The sequence below is a fragment of the Euprymna scolopes genome, chromosome 17 (genome assembly GCF_053919585.1).
Source record: "Euprymna scolopes isolate OS-2025 chromosome 17, ASM5391958v1, whole genome shotgun sequence".
Classification (NCBI taxonomy): Eukaryota; Metazoa; Mollusca; class Cephalopoda; order Sepiida; family Sepiolidae; genus Euprymna; species Euprymna scolopes.
The window spans coordinates 73,171,748-73,187,588 of NC_136498.1; the positions used below are offsets into that span (position 1 = coordinate 73,171,748).

The window sequence follows — 15,841 nt, forward strand, 5'->3', positions numbered from 1 at the left end:
TAACTCAGCGTTCACTAACAATTTAATAAAAGAAACACGTTCCGAGTGAACGCTGAGTTACGTCCGGTTATTTTAGAGTAAAAAAAATGGACCTTAAGTTCGTGTTTAATTTACTACAACGTTATAATAGAAAACTGAACAAGCCATGAAAAGTCATAAAAAATGATTTTAAAAAGTATTTTTTTTAATTATCTGATACAAAGTCTCTATTGGATGATATTAATAAGTAAAAAGTTTTAAAAAAGTGAAAATTGTAGAATTTATAAGGTAAGGCTCAGATTCCCAACGTCTGCCTATAATTTTAATAAAACAATCTTGTAATGAAAGCAACATTGAATTTTTATTTTTATAAAGTATAATTGTTTGCTTTTTTTTTTTCGAACAAATAAATAATTTAAATGCAACATTTTTCAAATTTGAAGGGTCAACAACAAATTAATAATGTAAATGAAACATTTTTCGAATTGAAGTAAAATGTGCCCTATTTTTTGACCCAGAAGTGCCACCTGGCGACAATTTAGTGAAACGCATAAAAAGGATGGCCGCCGTCCGCATACTACAGAAGTGCCGTAGTCGTATAATGATTTTTTTTTTTTCATTTAACATTCTTTCATTGTTTATTTAGCGTCCCAAATTATGCCTTGCAAAATATGCTTATTTTTGCTATGTTTATTCTGGTTATCTGCTCTACATCGGAGTTTTCGTTGCAAGAGGTTCAGATTTGATGGCTAAATGGCTATGTTTTGGTTGTAAAAATGAAAACTGTAGACGTTTACGAAAGTAATAGCTGCAATTATACAAATGAAACTCGAACCCAAATAATCATTAATATTTTTGATTTAAAATCAAATATGTGAATTATAAAGTCGAAGTGAACGTTAAAAACACATTTTCTTGCAGAAATATCCAAAAAAAGAATTACGAAACTGAAGAAGCTCCCTTCACGTCTTGCCATGAGCAACTATGGCGTCCAGAACGTGATATAACAGCTCGATCATTTTGTTTATTATTTTGGTATAGTTTTAACGAAAACAAATCAGTCATGTTTGGCTGTATCGGAAGGTTTTTCAAGCGGCACAACCGTAAAATGATATTCCTTGGAGTATTTGGTAGCGGTAAGTTGCAGAATATAGTTATTTCTCTAAACAAAACAAAACAATTATTTTTATTTACATAAAATCACCGATACCACACGTTAAAAAATATACACCGTTGGCCATTGGTATTTATGTAGAATACAGGCCGAGCTGAATTAATAGTGTTATTATTTAGAAAACCTTTAACATGGGGAGAAGAGGGCGTTTTGTTAACTATTACGTACTTTCATTTAACAATTTAGTAAACAAAACATGCCGTAAAAATTGAATTGAACTTGAAAATCCTATCTAAAAAGAAAAAAAAAAAAAAAAAACCAGCGCAGTTAGTTCGTATTTTGCCCTAAGTATCAAAATACTCAAATACCCGTTTGATCAAATTCAAGCAGCAAGCACATTGTTCATCTCTGAAGCCGAGTTGAAAAACGTGTTTAAATCGTTGCTATGCCATCTAGGAGGGGGTTGGCTTATTGCCGATCGTCTGAGGCGCCTCTAACGAGGAATGCCACCGGCAAACTTTGCACCCGCCTAAAGTACCCCCACTTCTCTTTTGGAAGGAGTATGAGGGGTTCCCTACTATAAACTAATTTGTTACAATATTATGCAGGTAAACGAATTGGGTTTATATTAAATCCACAGAGGTACGAAAAAGTGAGTAAAAAGTAAAAAATATAACAAATGGCAGATCTGTACGAGAGTGCACCCCCCCCCCTAAAAATGCGCGTTTTCACCTATTCTAATTTTTTTCTGATAGTTATCATAAATTACAGGCTTAATATCATATTAGCAGAAAAAAATTTGAAAAGCAAAAAAATGAATTTAATGACTTTTAAGAAAGAGAGAGATTCATTCACTTCCTCATTATAACGTTCTCCCTGGCTTATTGCCTATTTCTTTACCGACGTGTCACGTGACCGGTAAGGTTTCCTGGAATTCCCTTACAAGAAACGGTAAAAATAAATAAATAAATAAAACAAAAAATTTTGGCGTCAGGCAAATTATGGAAAATTTCAATTTCCCGTTCTTTGCAGTCATTTGGCCCCACTTCCTAAAACTAACAACTTTTAACATAAAAAGTGTTAAATAATTTTCAACCAATGAAAATATTTCTAAACCCCCAAAAGTTAACACATATATGTGAAAATAATAAGCTACTTCGAAGTTGAGAATTCGTATAAAGTGAGAAGAGACGGGTAGCTGAAATGATTCCGACTTTACTTACCCGTACTTTAACGAAGCCCTCACCCCACCCCCAGAGACTAACTCAACATCCAATCCTGACCTTTACTCCCCACCCCCTTCTCCTGGGATGGCAAGGTAAAAGGACCCAGTTACTCACTTACCCGCTTCATCTCCTGCACATATATATGTACTACAAGAACAAAGGTAACACGCACACACACACACAATGCTATACTGCCAAATACACAAATATACACATATTCACACGATGAACATTTTGACTTGTAACTTTGATTCACTTAAGTTTTTTTAGTTAAACACGCGTTGAACATGGACATTTTAACTATTGAATTGCTTAACTTTTCTATGCTTTTAGTTATATAAAATATATTGTTATCAACTTTCGTTTTTCTCAATTGCTCTTTCATAAAACTGTTTTAGGTAATGCTTGGTACTTGGTGACCCTTCTATTATTTCAATGTTTTATTTTATTATGCATGCCTGTTTGCATAAGTGATACACCATCCACTATGACTACGAAATTCTTACAGCTACATACCTAGAAAATGGGGCTATTTAAGCCTGACATAGTGATATGGGACAAGGAGAAAGTGGCAACCCTAGTTACAGTCAGCGTCCCTAATGATGCTGGCCTTAACAGAGCAGAGAGGGAGAAAATAACAAAATACCAAAGTCTTATGTACAACATGAAAAGAAACTGGAATCTTAAGAAGGTATCAATCAGACCAGTCATTATAGGAGCAACAGGGCTAATGAAAAGAATTTCAAAAACTATCCGGCGAATATACTTGGTGAACCAAGTGCAAGAGAAATACAAACAATAGCACTTAAAGGGACGGTTAGAATCTTAAAAAGATCTTTCGGTTGGAGTAACTAAACTAATGGGTGAATGTTTGGCATCCGGTACAATGTCTCATCCGTAGAAAAAACAAAGAGATAAGAAAAGTAAAACAATAGAGTGATATTTCTGCATTTACGAACCCACGATTTCCACAAAGTTACTCTGATGTGTCTGGCGGATGATGGGAATAACCGGAAACAGCTGACTAGTAGTTTTCTGGATATTAACACATTATTTTCCAATGTATTACTTTATGAATTCCAGTGGTCTTCACCATTCTTATACTGGGAAGGGTAAAGCAATTTGGGTTTTCTTTAATAAGGCTCGCCCGGCCGTTTCCGGTTATTCCCGTCATCTGCCGGGCACACCTAAGTAACTTTGTGGAAATCGCAGGTTCATAAATACAGAAGTATGAGGTGCCTTCAATAAGTTTCCAGACTTTTTCTCATATGAGCACTTTTATTGATAGTACACACATGAAACTCTAGTCCCTTTTGAAGTAATCTCCTCTGGCTGCAATGCACTTGTTGTACCGTTCCAACAACTTCTGGAAGATCCCATGGAAGTCCTCTTGTGTGAGCATGTCAGTGACTCTCATCACAGCCTCTTTCATCTAATCAATTGTCTCCTAACGACAATCTCTAAGGTTTTCCTTGAGCTTAGTCTTTTAATCAGTTCTATAAAAATTTATTTAAAACAAAACAAACTTTTTATAAAAATTTTTGTTTCAAGACATAATTCCTGTGTTTTCTCTTATAACTCATTAAAAGACATGTTTTTGTTCTTTTAATGCCACCTTGTTTCCATTCCTCATTTTTATTGATCATGCTGCCATATTTGAAATAAGCCGATGTACTAATTTAAAGTGTTGTTCCTTATTAATGTGCAATACTAAATTGATTTTAGTTACAATATATGCAACATATCATAATCTTTAAAAGAAATATACAATTTTTATTATTACATATTGCCTTTCCAAAAAACTAATGGTGGGTACCCGGCGTTGCCCGGGTGTTTGGAGGTGTGTGTGTGTGTTAAAAAAAGAACATTGGCCGGGTGTTTGGAGGTGTAAAAAAAAAAAAAAAAATTTTTAGTAGGAAGGTAGGATTGAACCCCGAAGCCTTGAAGCGAAGGTGGAAATGAAAGGGAAAAAAAGTCAGACACCTAACCATCTCGGCCACGAGGGAAGAGGAATTGATAAGCGTGTTAAAATAAGGTTTATAAAGTAAAATATACAGGTGCGAGGAAGTGGTGTGACGTTTGACCTAGTTTTGCGCTGCAAGCCTGTTACTGTTTCCCCCGCTTTTCACTTTTTGAAGACGCAGCAAGCTGGTAAAAGTCGGGCAAATTAAATAAGACAGGCGACCCCCGTTGTTAAGTTGTAGATATTATCATTTAGACGTGATATAACAAGTTTTAAGAATGAGCGACCCCCTCAAAAAGGCCGACGAAAAAAAGCTTTTGCAGGCATACACAAAAAGCGAACATACATGCATACATACACCCACACATTTTCGCTTTTATATTTATAGATGATCTGTTACCTACTCTTTACAAAAGAGTTACTTTTAATCCATTGTGACACTTCCTGTATATTGCAGGTTATCCAATAAATACAGGGACTGAAGAATCAAAAGTAAATGCAGATTTTCCGGTGCAGATGCATTTTGGAATTTTTTGCCATGTTCTCTCTATTGAGGTATCAGTTTGTCGATGATTACCATGGGAACTACAACTACCCATCATGTATTAAAGGAAATTTTTTATCACAGTTTGACTCCTCTATATCCGTCATGTTCTGTCTATAACCAAGTGCATTAACAAAGTTACCTCATGAAGAGTATGACTCTTCGCCATGCATCATCGAATTCAGGGCACTGTGAATTCTATGGGATGTTGGCTCAGCCCATCCTGGGTGAATACCGCTAAGTCATATATGGACAAGCATTCGTTACAGAGAGGATAACTACCTCTCTGTCTGGTTGAGTGATGCAAGCACAATCATGTTGACACACCGGTTCTTGCCAGATCACCGACGTTAAGCAACATTGAGCTTGGTCAGTTCCAGATGAGTGACCATTTGGGAAGGCAAGGCGCTGTATGTATCGTGAGGTAAAATACCAGGTTGAGAAACTGGTGCGGTCTATCCTTCTCTCTCGGGTAGATGGGCCTCTCTTAAGCCATGGTAGGTAACCCATCTAGTGATGGCATCACGATAAAGAATACCCTCGATAGCCCTGGTGAAGCATCAAGTATTCGGCTACGGACAAGATTTGAATTATACTGTAAACTCATGTAGTGAGTTCAATCTCGGCTGCAGCTGCATGCTATGTTTTTTACAGTGCAGGCATGTCGGTGGACAGCTGATTACCTGGACAATGACCATCAAGCAGGATTTGCTTAAACTCTCAAGTTCATAGGTGGTCAGTCTTTGGACAGTGAAATTATGATGGGCTAGCTGTCTTGTTTTATCTTGCTTAGTTTTGCATGGACCTCCATGATTGAAGATCTAGTGTAGGTTATGTAAGAAGCCAGCTCAACCTGACTAGGGCAAACACTGTCGCAACAACAACAACATTAGAATATAATGTTCCTGGCAGAGAAGATCAATAAAACGCCATTAAGATTGACAAGTGAAGTATCTGTCTGAACATGAAGTGTAATTAGGGTCGAAATATCTTGTACTCTCATATAGGCTGGTGGTGGGACACTTGATCGTCTTAGTCGTTAAATAAATCTATATGCTACTAAAACTGATGATTTCATCTTGTTCACTTGCTTGTCACTGCGTACACTTCATTCGTAGTATTTTAGATGGTAGGAGGAGGAGGAGTGAATGATGGGAATAAGGGACAAATAATAAGAAAAATTAGAAATTAATTAAATTAAAAACAAAGGGATTGGGAAGCAATTAAAATACAAACAAAAAAAAACAAATTATTGCAAAGAAAGAAATATATTTACCTTAAAATGGATGGTATCACAATCAATTTATTTTTTCCAAAATTATCGAAAGCTACTATTATTAGCCTGGGTGCCCGGCATTGCTCGGGTGTTTGGAGGTGTGTGTTGAGCAAAAAAAAAAAAAACAGTGGTAGTAGGCAGGCAGGCTCAAACCCATAACGCGAAGGCGGAAAAGAAAGTGAAAGAAAATCTAACCTCTTACCACTACTCCATGACTCGACTGGAAGTTCAGAACATTAACATTAGTCAGCAAAGTCAATCCAACCGATACAATGACTTGCAAAATGGTTCAGCAAAAATTCGGCTCCCTCCTTGTAGAAAACTGCTCAGTTGAGGGTGGAGGAATTAATGTTTTGGGACAATTTTTCGATATTTGTCGTCTGAGACGTCGAGCTTTAAAATGATACCGATCTTGTCAAAAGTTTTAGGCATACATACATACATATGTTTAAACAGACAAGTGAGATTTATATTATAGAAGATAGCAAAATCCTTTTTAAAGTAAATGGTTTCTTGTAAAAATTATGATTTCAAAATTAAGAAAATTTATATTTAATATATATAACAAATACTGACCCAATGGCTCATTTAGTCTATAATATAAATGATGTCCATATCTCTATCTATGGATGTAATTGAAAACAAAGCCCTATATCAAGATAGAAACAATTTTTTTTAATAAAATTTTATTTAATGGCAGTATTAATTTTGTACAACAGAATGTTACAATAATATTGTTTGATTTTCATTGGCACTGGGCATCCATTAATAGCAAACACAACATCTTAGTTTATTTTAGAAATTAAAACATAATAATAAAATGCTAATATGGGGTTCAGGGCTAGGAGGAAAGAGCTCATTTATTATCAGAGATGCATGTTAGTAGTTTTATAAACTGAAATGATGTATTACAAACTCATATTTTGTTTTATTGTTTTTTATCAAAAAAATAATTGAATATAATGAAAATGTTATTTGAAGCATAAAACTTTCATTTTCAAAATTCAACAATGTAAAGCCACGTGAAGCCATTCATGATGCAAATATTCTTTTTATTTAATCTTTTTTTTTACTTTGGTCTAAAATGTTTCTAGAATAAATCTCTTCTTCAGAGAGGGAGTGTTTCATATTAATAATACAAATATTATCATATTTTTAAGTGCAATCCTTTTTTTTTTTTTTTTTTTTTTTTTTTTTTTTTTTTTTACACTGGTTGTTGTCATGAAACGGTGTTATTTGAAACAGCACTTAATTGAGAACTTGAACAGCATATGCAGGGCTCTACAGACAAGCAAACAAGATACTTTTCATTCAGTTGTGAGCTTTGGAAGATTGTCGGTGATCGAAATACAATCGCCAAAAGATAAGCGTTCCATTATTTATAGTCTCCACTTTGAAAAATCACTCGCAAATGAGACTGTTTCATTCGCAATGTAGAGCCCTGATATGACGTACCAGGAGTGTGGTGAAAAAAAAAAAACTTTACTAAAAATGAAAATAATTTCAAAATATAGCTAGATATGCTCATAAAGGAGTTTTCATTTTTTAGAAACTTGATTGCATTTAGGGTGCTTGTTTCAGTTGTTCAATAATTTCTTTTATTATTTACTCACTAGGAGTTTTAACATAGGCCATCATAAAAAACTCTCTATGAAAACAAGTCTGGAGTCTGAGTGATAACAAGTCTCCCCAGATTTCCATTACTCACCACCTCTTTCAATAACCATTGCAAATTAGTTTGTATTATCGCACTAGCCATTTTTTACCATTGATTTCTTGTTAGTAGTAACCATAAGTCTTTACTGGAATTTGGGTGGCAATAAGCCTCCCAAAGGTCTCAGTCTTTTTTGCACTCCTCCAGTAGTATTTTCTCTCCTCAATCTTTCCATCTTCCTTGACCTTCCTCAATTATTTGATGTGGCATCAGTTTATGGTGACACATCTTTTTTTTTGGGGGGGGGAGGGGGCGCAAGGGGGGTTAACGTACGATTATACGATTTCAGTTTTCATGATTCTGTATGGTGTTTCTTTGTGTTTTACATCTGTAGCAGTTTTTATATGCCCAGCTTGCGCCTGTACCTCATGGTATGTCTCTGCATTCAAGCATTTTCCTTAATATTTCAGCCGTTTTTGTTATTGTTTTCCGTTGTATCTTCTCAGTCATCCCTCTAATTCCAATCTCTCCCATTCTCTTTTTCAAAGTTTTTCGGGATTGTTGCTATTATTATTATTTGTTATTTATTTTTTATGTTATTTTTAGGTGTGGTAATTGGGTATAAATATTTTCAAGCAAAAGTATCTGAAATCCAGGAAAAAGAAGCTGAAGCAAGCATTGTCTTTGCTCGGTAAGTATTTATCTACTCTATTTAGAAAATCTGATGCGTGAAATCGGCATATATAAGGCTCTTATTTTTTTTCTTTTTATTGAAAACCAGCATTGCACGCACGGAAGAAATGACTGCAAATTTGAAAGTTTGGACTAATTCATTATCATATATTTTCTTAGATTTCTGTTGTTTTTTTTTTAATTAATTTATTTTCAGGGTTCAGTGTAACTTTATCTTAAAATGTTTACATTTGATGATTTTCTCTTCTATAGTTAATGAACAATCTCTCCTTTATACAAGAGGCATCCTGAATGTAATGCCTCCTATTTTTTATTCCACCCAAATGGATCAGAGGGTGTTGCAAATTGCATTGTTATGATGACTGAACTTGTGCATTCATGACCTGAAAGTTCGTCTCTCTCTCTGTTGCAGATATTTAGGTAGTGAGACTCGAAAAAAAGCAACCCCTGTCATGGACATGTGTCAGAAGCAAAGATGCATCATTGAATTCCTGGTAAAAGTGCATTGAGAATGGAGGTTACTATGTAGGAAAAATGAATTCTAGAGCACAAAAGGTTGCTTGTTTTAATGGCACCACCCCCATCTTTGCAGCTCTTCAACTTTTTGAGTTAAAAAAAATAGGAGACTTTACTTTTGGAACTACTCTTGCATCTAGGCTTAATCTATATTTTTAATTTTATGAAACTAGTTGGCAAGAAGGTTTTTAGAAGCAGATAGATGTTGGTGAGACTTGTCGTCGTAGCTAACCTGCCAATGTAGAGAATTATTCCTATTAAATTTCACCTTCCTAGGTTTGAACACCTAGAAGTTGTTGATAGACCAACACCTCTAGAACTGAACTAACTCGATCCACTTCTAATTCTTGCAATCACACTAGCACCTGTTCCACCTTGTCCGTCAAAGATATCAAAGATGACAAAACATCTCGACAACCTCAGTAGCTTCAATATCCGGTTATACGAGGTGCCTTAAATACGTTTCCAGACTTTTTTCATATGAGCACTTTTATTGATAATATACTCATGAAACTTTAGTCCCCTTCGAAGTAATCTCCTCTGGCTGCAATGCTCTTGTTGTACCGTTCCAACAACTTCTGGAAGGTCCCATGGAAGTCCTCTTGTTTGAGCACGTCAATGACTCTTGTCACAGCCTCTTTCATCTCCTCAGTTGTCTCATAATGACAGCTTTAAGGTTTTACTTGAGCTTAAGGAATAACCAAAAGTCACAAGGAGCAAGGTCCGGACTATAGGAAGAGTGAGGAACTGTCTTGATGCCCATCTTGGTCAAGACAATGTCTTTGTGATCTTCTCTGAGCACTCTTGGGACAAACTTTGCACAAATCTTTCGCATCTTCAGTTCCTTGTGAATAATTGTGTATACAGCTCTCGCACTGACATCAAACTGTCTCTATAAACACATGACCGTACTTATCCATGAAATTCGTTATTTGGCCAATCAACTCTAATATTCTGACTTCCTTACTCCTTCCACCCCTCTCATCATCCCTCACAGACTCTCAGCGTGCCTTGAATCTCTTATGCCACACTGATGGGATATCTGCAAACTTTGAATGACTTTGCAAATTAACAAATATGTAATGTGAAAAATAAATATTTTTAAATGTCTTTTCTTGGTGCTTCTATATTATACAAACGAACATTATTATTGAATTTCAAGTGAAGCAAATGGTACCTATGTAATTGTCAGGTCTCAAATAGTAACATATCCAAAAATTACGTAAAACGATAAAGTAGAAAAATAATTATTAATGAAAAAAGAAATTTGTTACACTTACTAAAAAGAGATAGGATTACTTAATTCAAAATGTTGGACAAATTTTGTTCCCCATCTGGACTTTATCGAAAACTGTTTTTCATTAATAATTATTTTTCTACCTTATTGTTTTCCATAATTTTTGGATATGTTACTATTTGTGACATGACAATTACGTAGGTACCATTTGTTTAACTTGAAATTCAATATTTTTTTGTTATAATATAGAAGCACTGTCTTCTTTATTTAAAATTGTAATAAATTCTTTTTTTTTTTTTTTTTTTAACAAAAAATATTCTCCATTTTCTTACCATAAAAATAATTGTCAGTTAAATATTCGTTAAATCAATGCAATGAATGTCACTTTTTAAAGTGTATTCAAAATTGCACTGCTTCAGTTAATGGGATTGTCTAAGCTGATTTTGGCACTATTTGTCAATATAGACAATTGAACTTTTTATAGACCATTCTTTTATGGGCCTTTAGCAGGTGGAAATAGTTTTTTAAGGGCTCAAAAGTGGATCAAAATTGAAAAAATCGTTATGCATTTTGTACATTCATCATATTTTTTTTTTTAATTTTTAATCAGTTCATGTGCGTGTCATGTTGGTATAGTGGTAACGTCACCAGCTTTGAATGCTGCTGTTTTGCTTTTGGTTTTGATTCTAGCTGATGGCACCCAAAATACTTTTTGCTTTTGAAATCACAACTTTATAATAATATATACAAAATCCGAACAAATTAAAACATCATATTTAAGTGTATTTTACGCCTGGGCAAAGCCCCCCCCCCAAGTGTGTGTGTGTGTGTGTGTATATATATATATATATATATATAGTTTTAATCTTACTACTATATATTAGGTTCAATATAATAATCGATAGAGAACTATCTCTATAATAATAAATACGTAATCTGCATGAATTAACATATCATATTTAGGCGTATCTTATGACCAGGCAACGCCTAGCAGCCTGCTAGTATTATTACATATAAATAACCAATATTAAATAACAGCCCAAAACAAATAATATTAATAAAAGTTTATTATTTTTTGTGCTTATTTCATCTTTATTTCCTCTCTTTAGCATTTTGTCTGTTTTTATATCTTGTCTGCACGTTCTTTGAAAATTATTTTTTACCTTTTTTCCTTATAGAAAGCAACATCATTTTGACTGCAATCAACGTACATGCAATCGCACAGGTGAGTAACTTCAATGTACATGTATCTTCCCGAAAAATGTTTTAAAAATGAACAGGTAGCAATATCATAAGAAGCATACGATCCATATGCCAGTAAAGTAGTGTAGTGGTTACAGGGACAATCTGTGGGCATGACATGCCGGGTTCAAATTCTGTCGGAGCTATTACGTCACTTTTCTCTAACACCCTCATGAAAGGTATATTTATTACATTTCTCTTAGTCTACCTATTCCACCTTTTCTTGAAAACTACTGGGTCAATCTGGCTAAAATTTTGTACGGACCTTTATTATAAGGTGCAGTTATTATAAGTACTAGCATTTCAACCCGGCGTTGCCCGGGTGTTTGGAGGTGTATGTTGAGCAAAAAAAAAAAAAAAAGGGCGGTCAATTTTTAAAAATTTGCCCCCTATTATGACCCCTTAACATTTGTTTTGGGCTCAAATCAAGTTATTAAGTTAGATCCATGTCCAAGAAACCTATATCTAAAATTTCAAGCGTTTAGACCCAAAATTGTCAGAGGAGTGTGATAGAGTTCTCAAAGGTCAAATCGTTGAACTTTGACTCCCTTAACAGCCAAATTTCTGTCCGAAAACCGATCACAAAGATTTTCTCAAATCTCAGTACCCTGTATATCAAATTTTGAGTCTGTAGACTTAAAATTGACAGTTATTGTGTAGGGAAATGTACACAAACACACAGACACGTTCACTTTTATAGATATATAGATTATAATAGTATTTTAATTATTATAATATATATATATATATTATAATTATTATGTAATTATATTATTATATGTATTATAATCTCTATTCAACGTACAATTAGGAATAATAAAGATTAATAGGGATTAGTATTTAATGCAAAATTGAGTTCAAATTTAATCATATTCAAGCATCAATTTCGTACAAAGCACTTATTTTAAGTCAACGGGTTATAACTTTTGCACGCTTTTAACAGGCTGAAAAGTCTAGTGAATCCATGTATATCAAGCTATAGATTATATAGTAGGGTAAAATACACTCCCAAACCTTTGTTGTGCGATTATTTTAGAAGAAGAAAAACTCTGAAGTAACACTAGCCTGTCTTTATTTGTCATCCTAGATTTCTCGATGCAATTGGACTCTTGCAATGCCAGTTCAAGGGAGGTGAGGTTGGTGATTGTGTAATCCTTGCTTCAGTATGGATTTCTTACAAATACACTATTACAGAGGGTATCCATTGTCTCTTGAGACTAATAGATACCACTACCCATAAAATATAAAGGGATTATTTACATTAGTGTCATCTACTTAAAATTAAAATATAATTGCATCTTTGTCCATTTAGAATTGCAGTGCACTCAGTAAAACCTATTGAACATACATTTGTTTTTTTTGTTTTGTTTTTTTTTTTATTATTTTTTTTTATTACATTTTCATCCCAAACAAGGCACATTGCCACTTTGGTGTAGGGGGCTACTATCAGGGTCAGCAACTACTGGGGCACTATGTAGGGATTTGGGCAGCAAGATGTCGGTTCACGTTGCACTTGAACTTCTGCATGTCAGTACAGTTAGGGAAGCAGGATCCTGGAATGGAATTCCAGAGTCTAGCGGTTCTGGGGAAGAAACTACTGGAGTAGAAAGATCTTTTACATCTAGGGATCTCTACTGTGTGGGAGTGGGATTTAGCTGCCTGTCGGGTTTGTCGAGGGTGTCTGCATCGTGGGGGCACAAGTGTCTGCAGTTCGTCAGAGCATTCACCATTAAAATACTTGTAGAATAAACAGAGGGATGCAACGTTTCGTTGATGGGACAGAGGCTGAAGCTTAGATGCCAGTTCAGGGCCTATCAGATTGGCGACTCTCTTTTGAACCTTGTCTAGGAGCGAGAGACTAGTAGCAGACACACTAGCCCAGATGTGACAATAATACTCCATACATGGGCGAATGGTGGCCTTATAGAGATACAGAATACTTTCAGGTGTCAGTAGTTTTCTAGCACGGTAGAGAGAGCCTACCTTTTTCACAGTGGCCCTGGCAATGTTTTCAATATAATTGTTCCAGCTCATGTTTCCTGTGAACGTTAGGCCAAGCGGTTTGAAAGATGTACTCTCAGACAGGGAGTCACTGGCCATTGCTATTGGTGGTGGAGAAGGTTTCTTGTAGTTATTGAAGGAAACCAGTTTATTCTTGGCAGCATTGAATGTGACCATCCATTTATGTCCCCATTCCACTACAGATTGGAGGTCATCCTCTAGTGTTTTTGCCATTTCTTTAGATATGTGTTCATTTGTTTTCCTGTCATGCCTGTTATACCCATCTCAGAGGCAGTTTTGTCGGGGAGGTCATTAATAAATATCAGGAACAATAGAGGTCCAAGAATAGACCCCTGAGGTACTCCCGCATTTATATCACACTGTTTAGATGTTCGACCGTCGAGGACAACCTGGATTTTTCTCTTATCTAAGAAGGATTTAATGATGCTAAGTATTCTACCAATGATATCGTATGATTTAATTTTCCTGAGGAGACCCTTGTGCCATACCCTGTCAAAAGCCTTAGATATATCTAGAGCTATCGCTCTGCCCTCCCCCGCTTTGTCCAGTGAATGGTATATACGTTCAGAGATTACAGTATGTCAGCTGTGGAACGGGCTTGTCTAAATCCATATTGTTTGTCAGTCAGAAGTTTAGCATCTGTCTGTGTATATCTACAAATTACATATATCTATCATCTATATTGCATATATATTAGGTTGATGCAAAAATAATGTGTTTTTATATACGTCAAAAAATAATGTTTTTATATACGTCAAAAATAATGTGTTTTTATATACGTCAAAAAATAATGTGTTTTTATATACGTCAAAAAATAATGTGTTTTTATATACGTCAAAAATAATGTGTTTTTATATACGTCAAAAAATAATGTGTTTTTATATACGTCAAAAAATAATGTGTTTTTATATACGTCAAAAATAATGTGTTTTTATATACGTCAAAAAATAATGTGTTTTTATATACGTCAAAAAATAATGTGTTTTTATATACGTCAAAAAAACATTATTTTTGCACCAACCTAATATATAGGGTGGAACAATAAAATTGTCACCCTAGAAAAGACGACATGATTCCATTTCTGTTTGATGAAAACTGGTTTTCTTTTTTTGTTGCAGCCCATCTACTAGTTGGCCAGTATTGTACAAATACTAAGAGTGGTAGGAGCCTTCTATCATGTCTGAAAGTAACACAATGTTCGACGAGCGAGAATGGTCATGCGCCGCTGTACAACTCATGCTCTCTACCAATTGAACTTATGACAATAGGACCATTGCCAGCACCCTCAAAATGCGAATCTGGATGGTACAATGCTTGAGTGCACAGCTCAACAAAGTTTCCGGCCACGGTTATTGTCTTTAATGTGGTTTCAAGTGAGGGCCACATTATGCCACTTCGCATCTTCAAAATCGGCTTGAAAGTCAACACCAAAGTGTACCTGATTCCTTGGTGCAATCAGGTGGTCGCTGGCAGACCCTGGGTGTGAGAGGAGGACTCGGCGCTGGCCCACCATCCTAAAGAGAACTAAGCTTGTTTTTAGAAAGAGTGCTACAACTTTGTACCCTTCTCTTACTGCCCCCTTCCTCCCCCAAACTGAATTCACTGGACTACTTCGTTTGGTCATACGCCAAGAACATCACCAACATGACCTCCCACAACACCAAAGCCAGCCTGATCATCGCCATCCATCAGGTATTCACTGAGATCCTGCCAGTGCTTGTGAAAAAGGCATGCTCCCAGTTCTGGATCTGTATCGAGGCAGTGATTGAGGCTGAAGGCAGCTACATTGAATATATGTCAGTTCTACTACATAATCAAGTTACCTGAATTGATTTTTTCAATAAAAGTTTTAAAATAAAGCTTTAACGTTGTTTCCTTTATGGCTACTATTTTATCATTCCACCCTGTATGGATATGCATGTCTAGATATGAAAGGGGCCTTATCCATTTGTCCGTGTGCCAAACTGTCTCTATCAAATTACTATCAATTTTTGGTCTGTAGACTTGAAATTTGATATTTAGGGGATTTGGACGTGTGCAACAAATTCAGTTTGGTTTTTGGCTAGTACAAATAGCTGCTAAGGGTTCAAAATTGAAAAAACAAAAAAAGATCTTGGCAGGCATAAATCGATTAAATGTATTACTTCTATGCATGTGCAAATATACATTTATATGTTTGAGTTGGTTAATTTGATAAGCTTTAATATGCAAATCAGCTCTGCTCAGATCGTATCAAATAATATATTCTTCAAGTGTATCTTACTGAACTCAGGAATCTTTTTGGCAAACCTGGGAATCTGCATGGAATTTTGAATGAAATCCTTTATTTGATCTACAGGAGTAGCATGCTCTCATTCTCTCAGCCATGATCAGGT

At 35.2% G+C, this 15,841-nt stretch overlaps 1 protein-coding gene across 1 annotated transcript in view; it reads left to right on the plus strand.

Annotated features, from left to right (window-relative positions):
• Positions 1 to 558: 558 nt before the first annotated feature.
• The window catches only part of LOC145296793 (peroxisomal biogenesis factor 3-like), a 44,419-nt gene continuing 29,136 nt past the window's right edge, over positions 559 to 15,841 (plus strand). Inside the window, exons 1-3 of the mRNA XM_080142860.1 lie at positions 559 to 1,115; positions 8,363 to 8,447; positions 11,381 to 11,427. Of these exons, the coding sequence (XP_079998986.1) occupies positions 1,043 to 1,115; positions 8,363 to 8,447; positions 11,381 to 11,427 (205 nt within the window). The 5' untranslated portion in view covers positions 559 to 1,042. The remainder of the gene's footprint in view (positions 1,116 to 8,362; positions 8,448 to 11,380; positions 11,428 to 15,841) is intronic.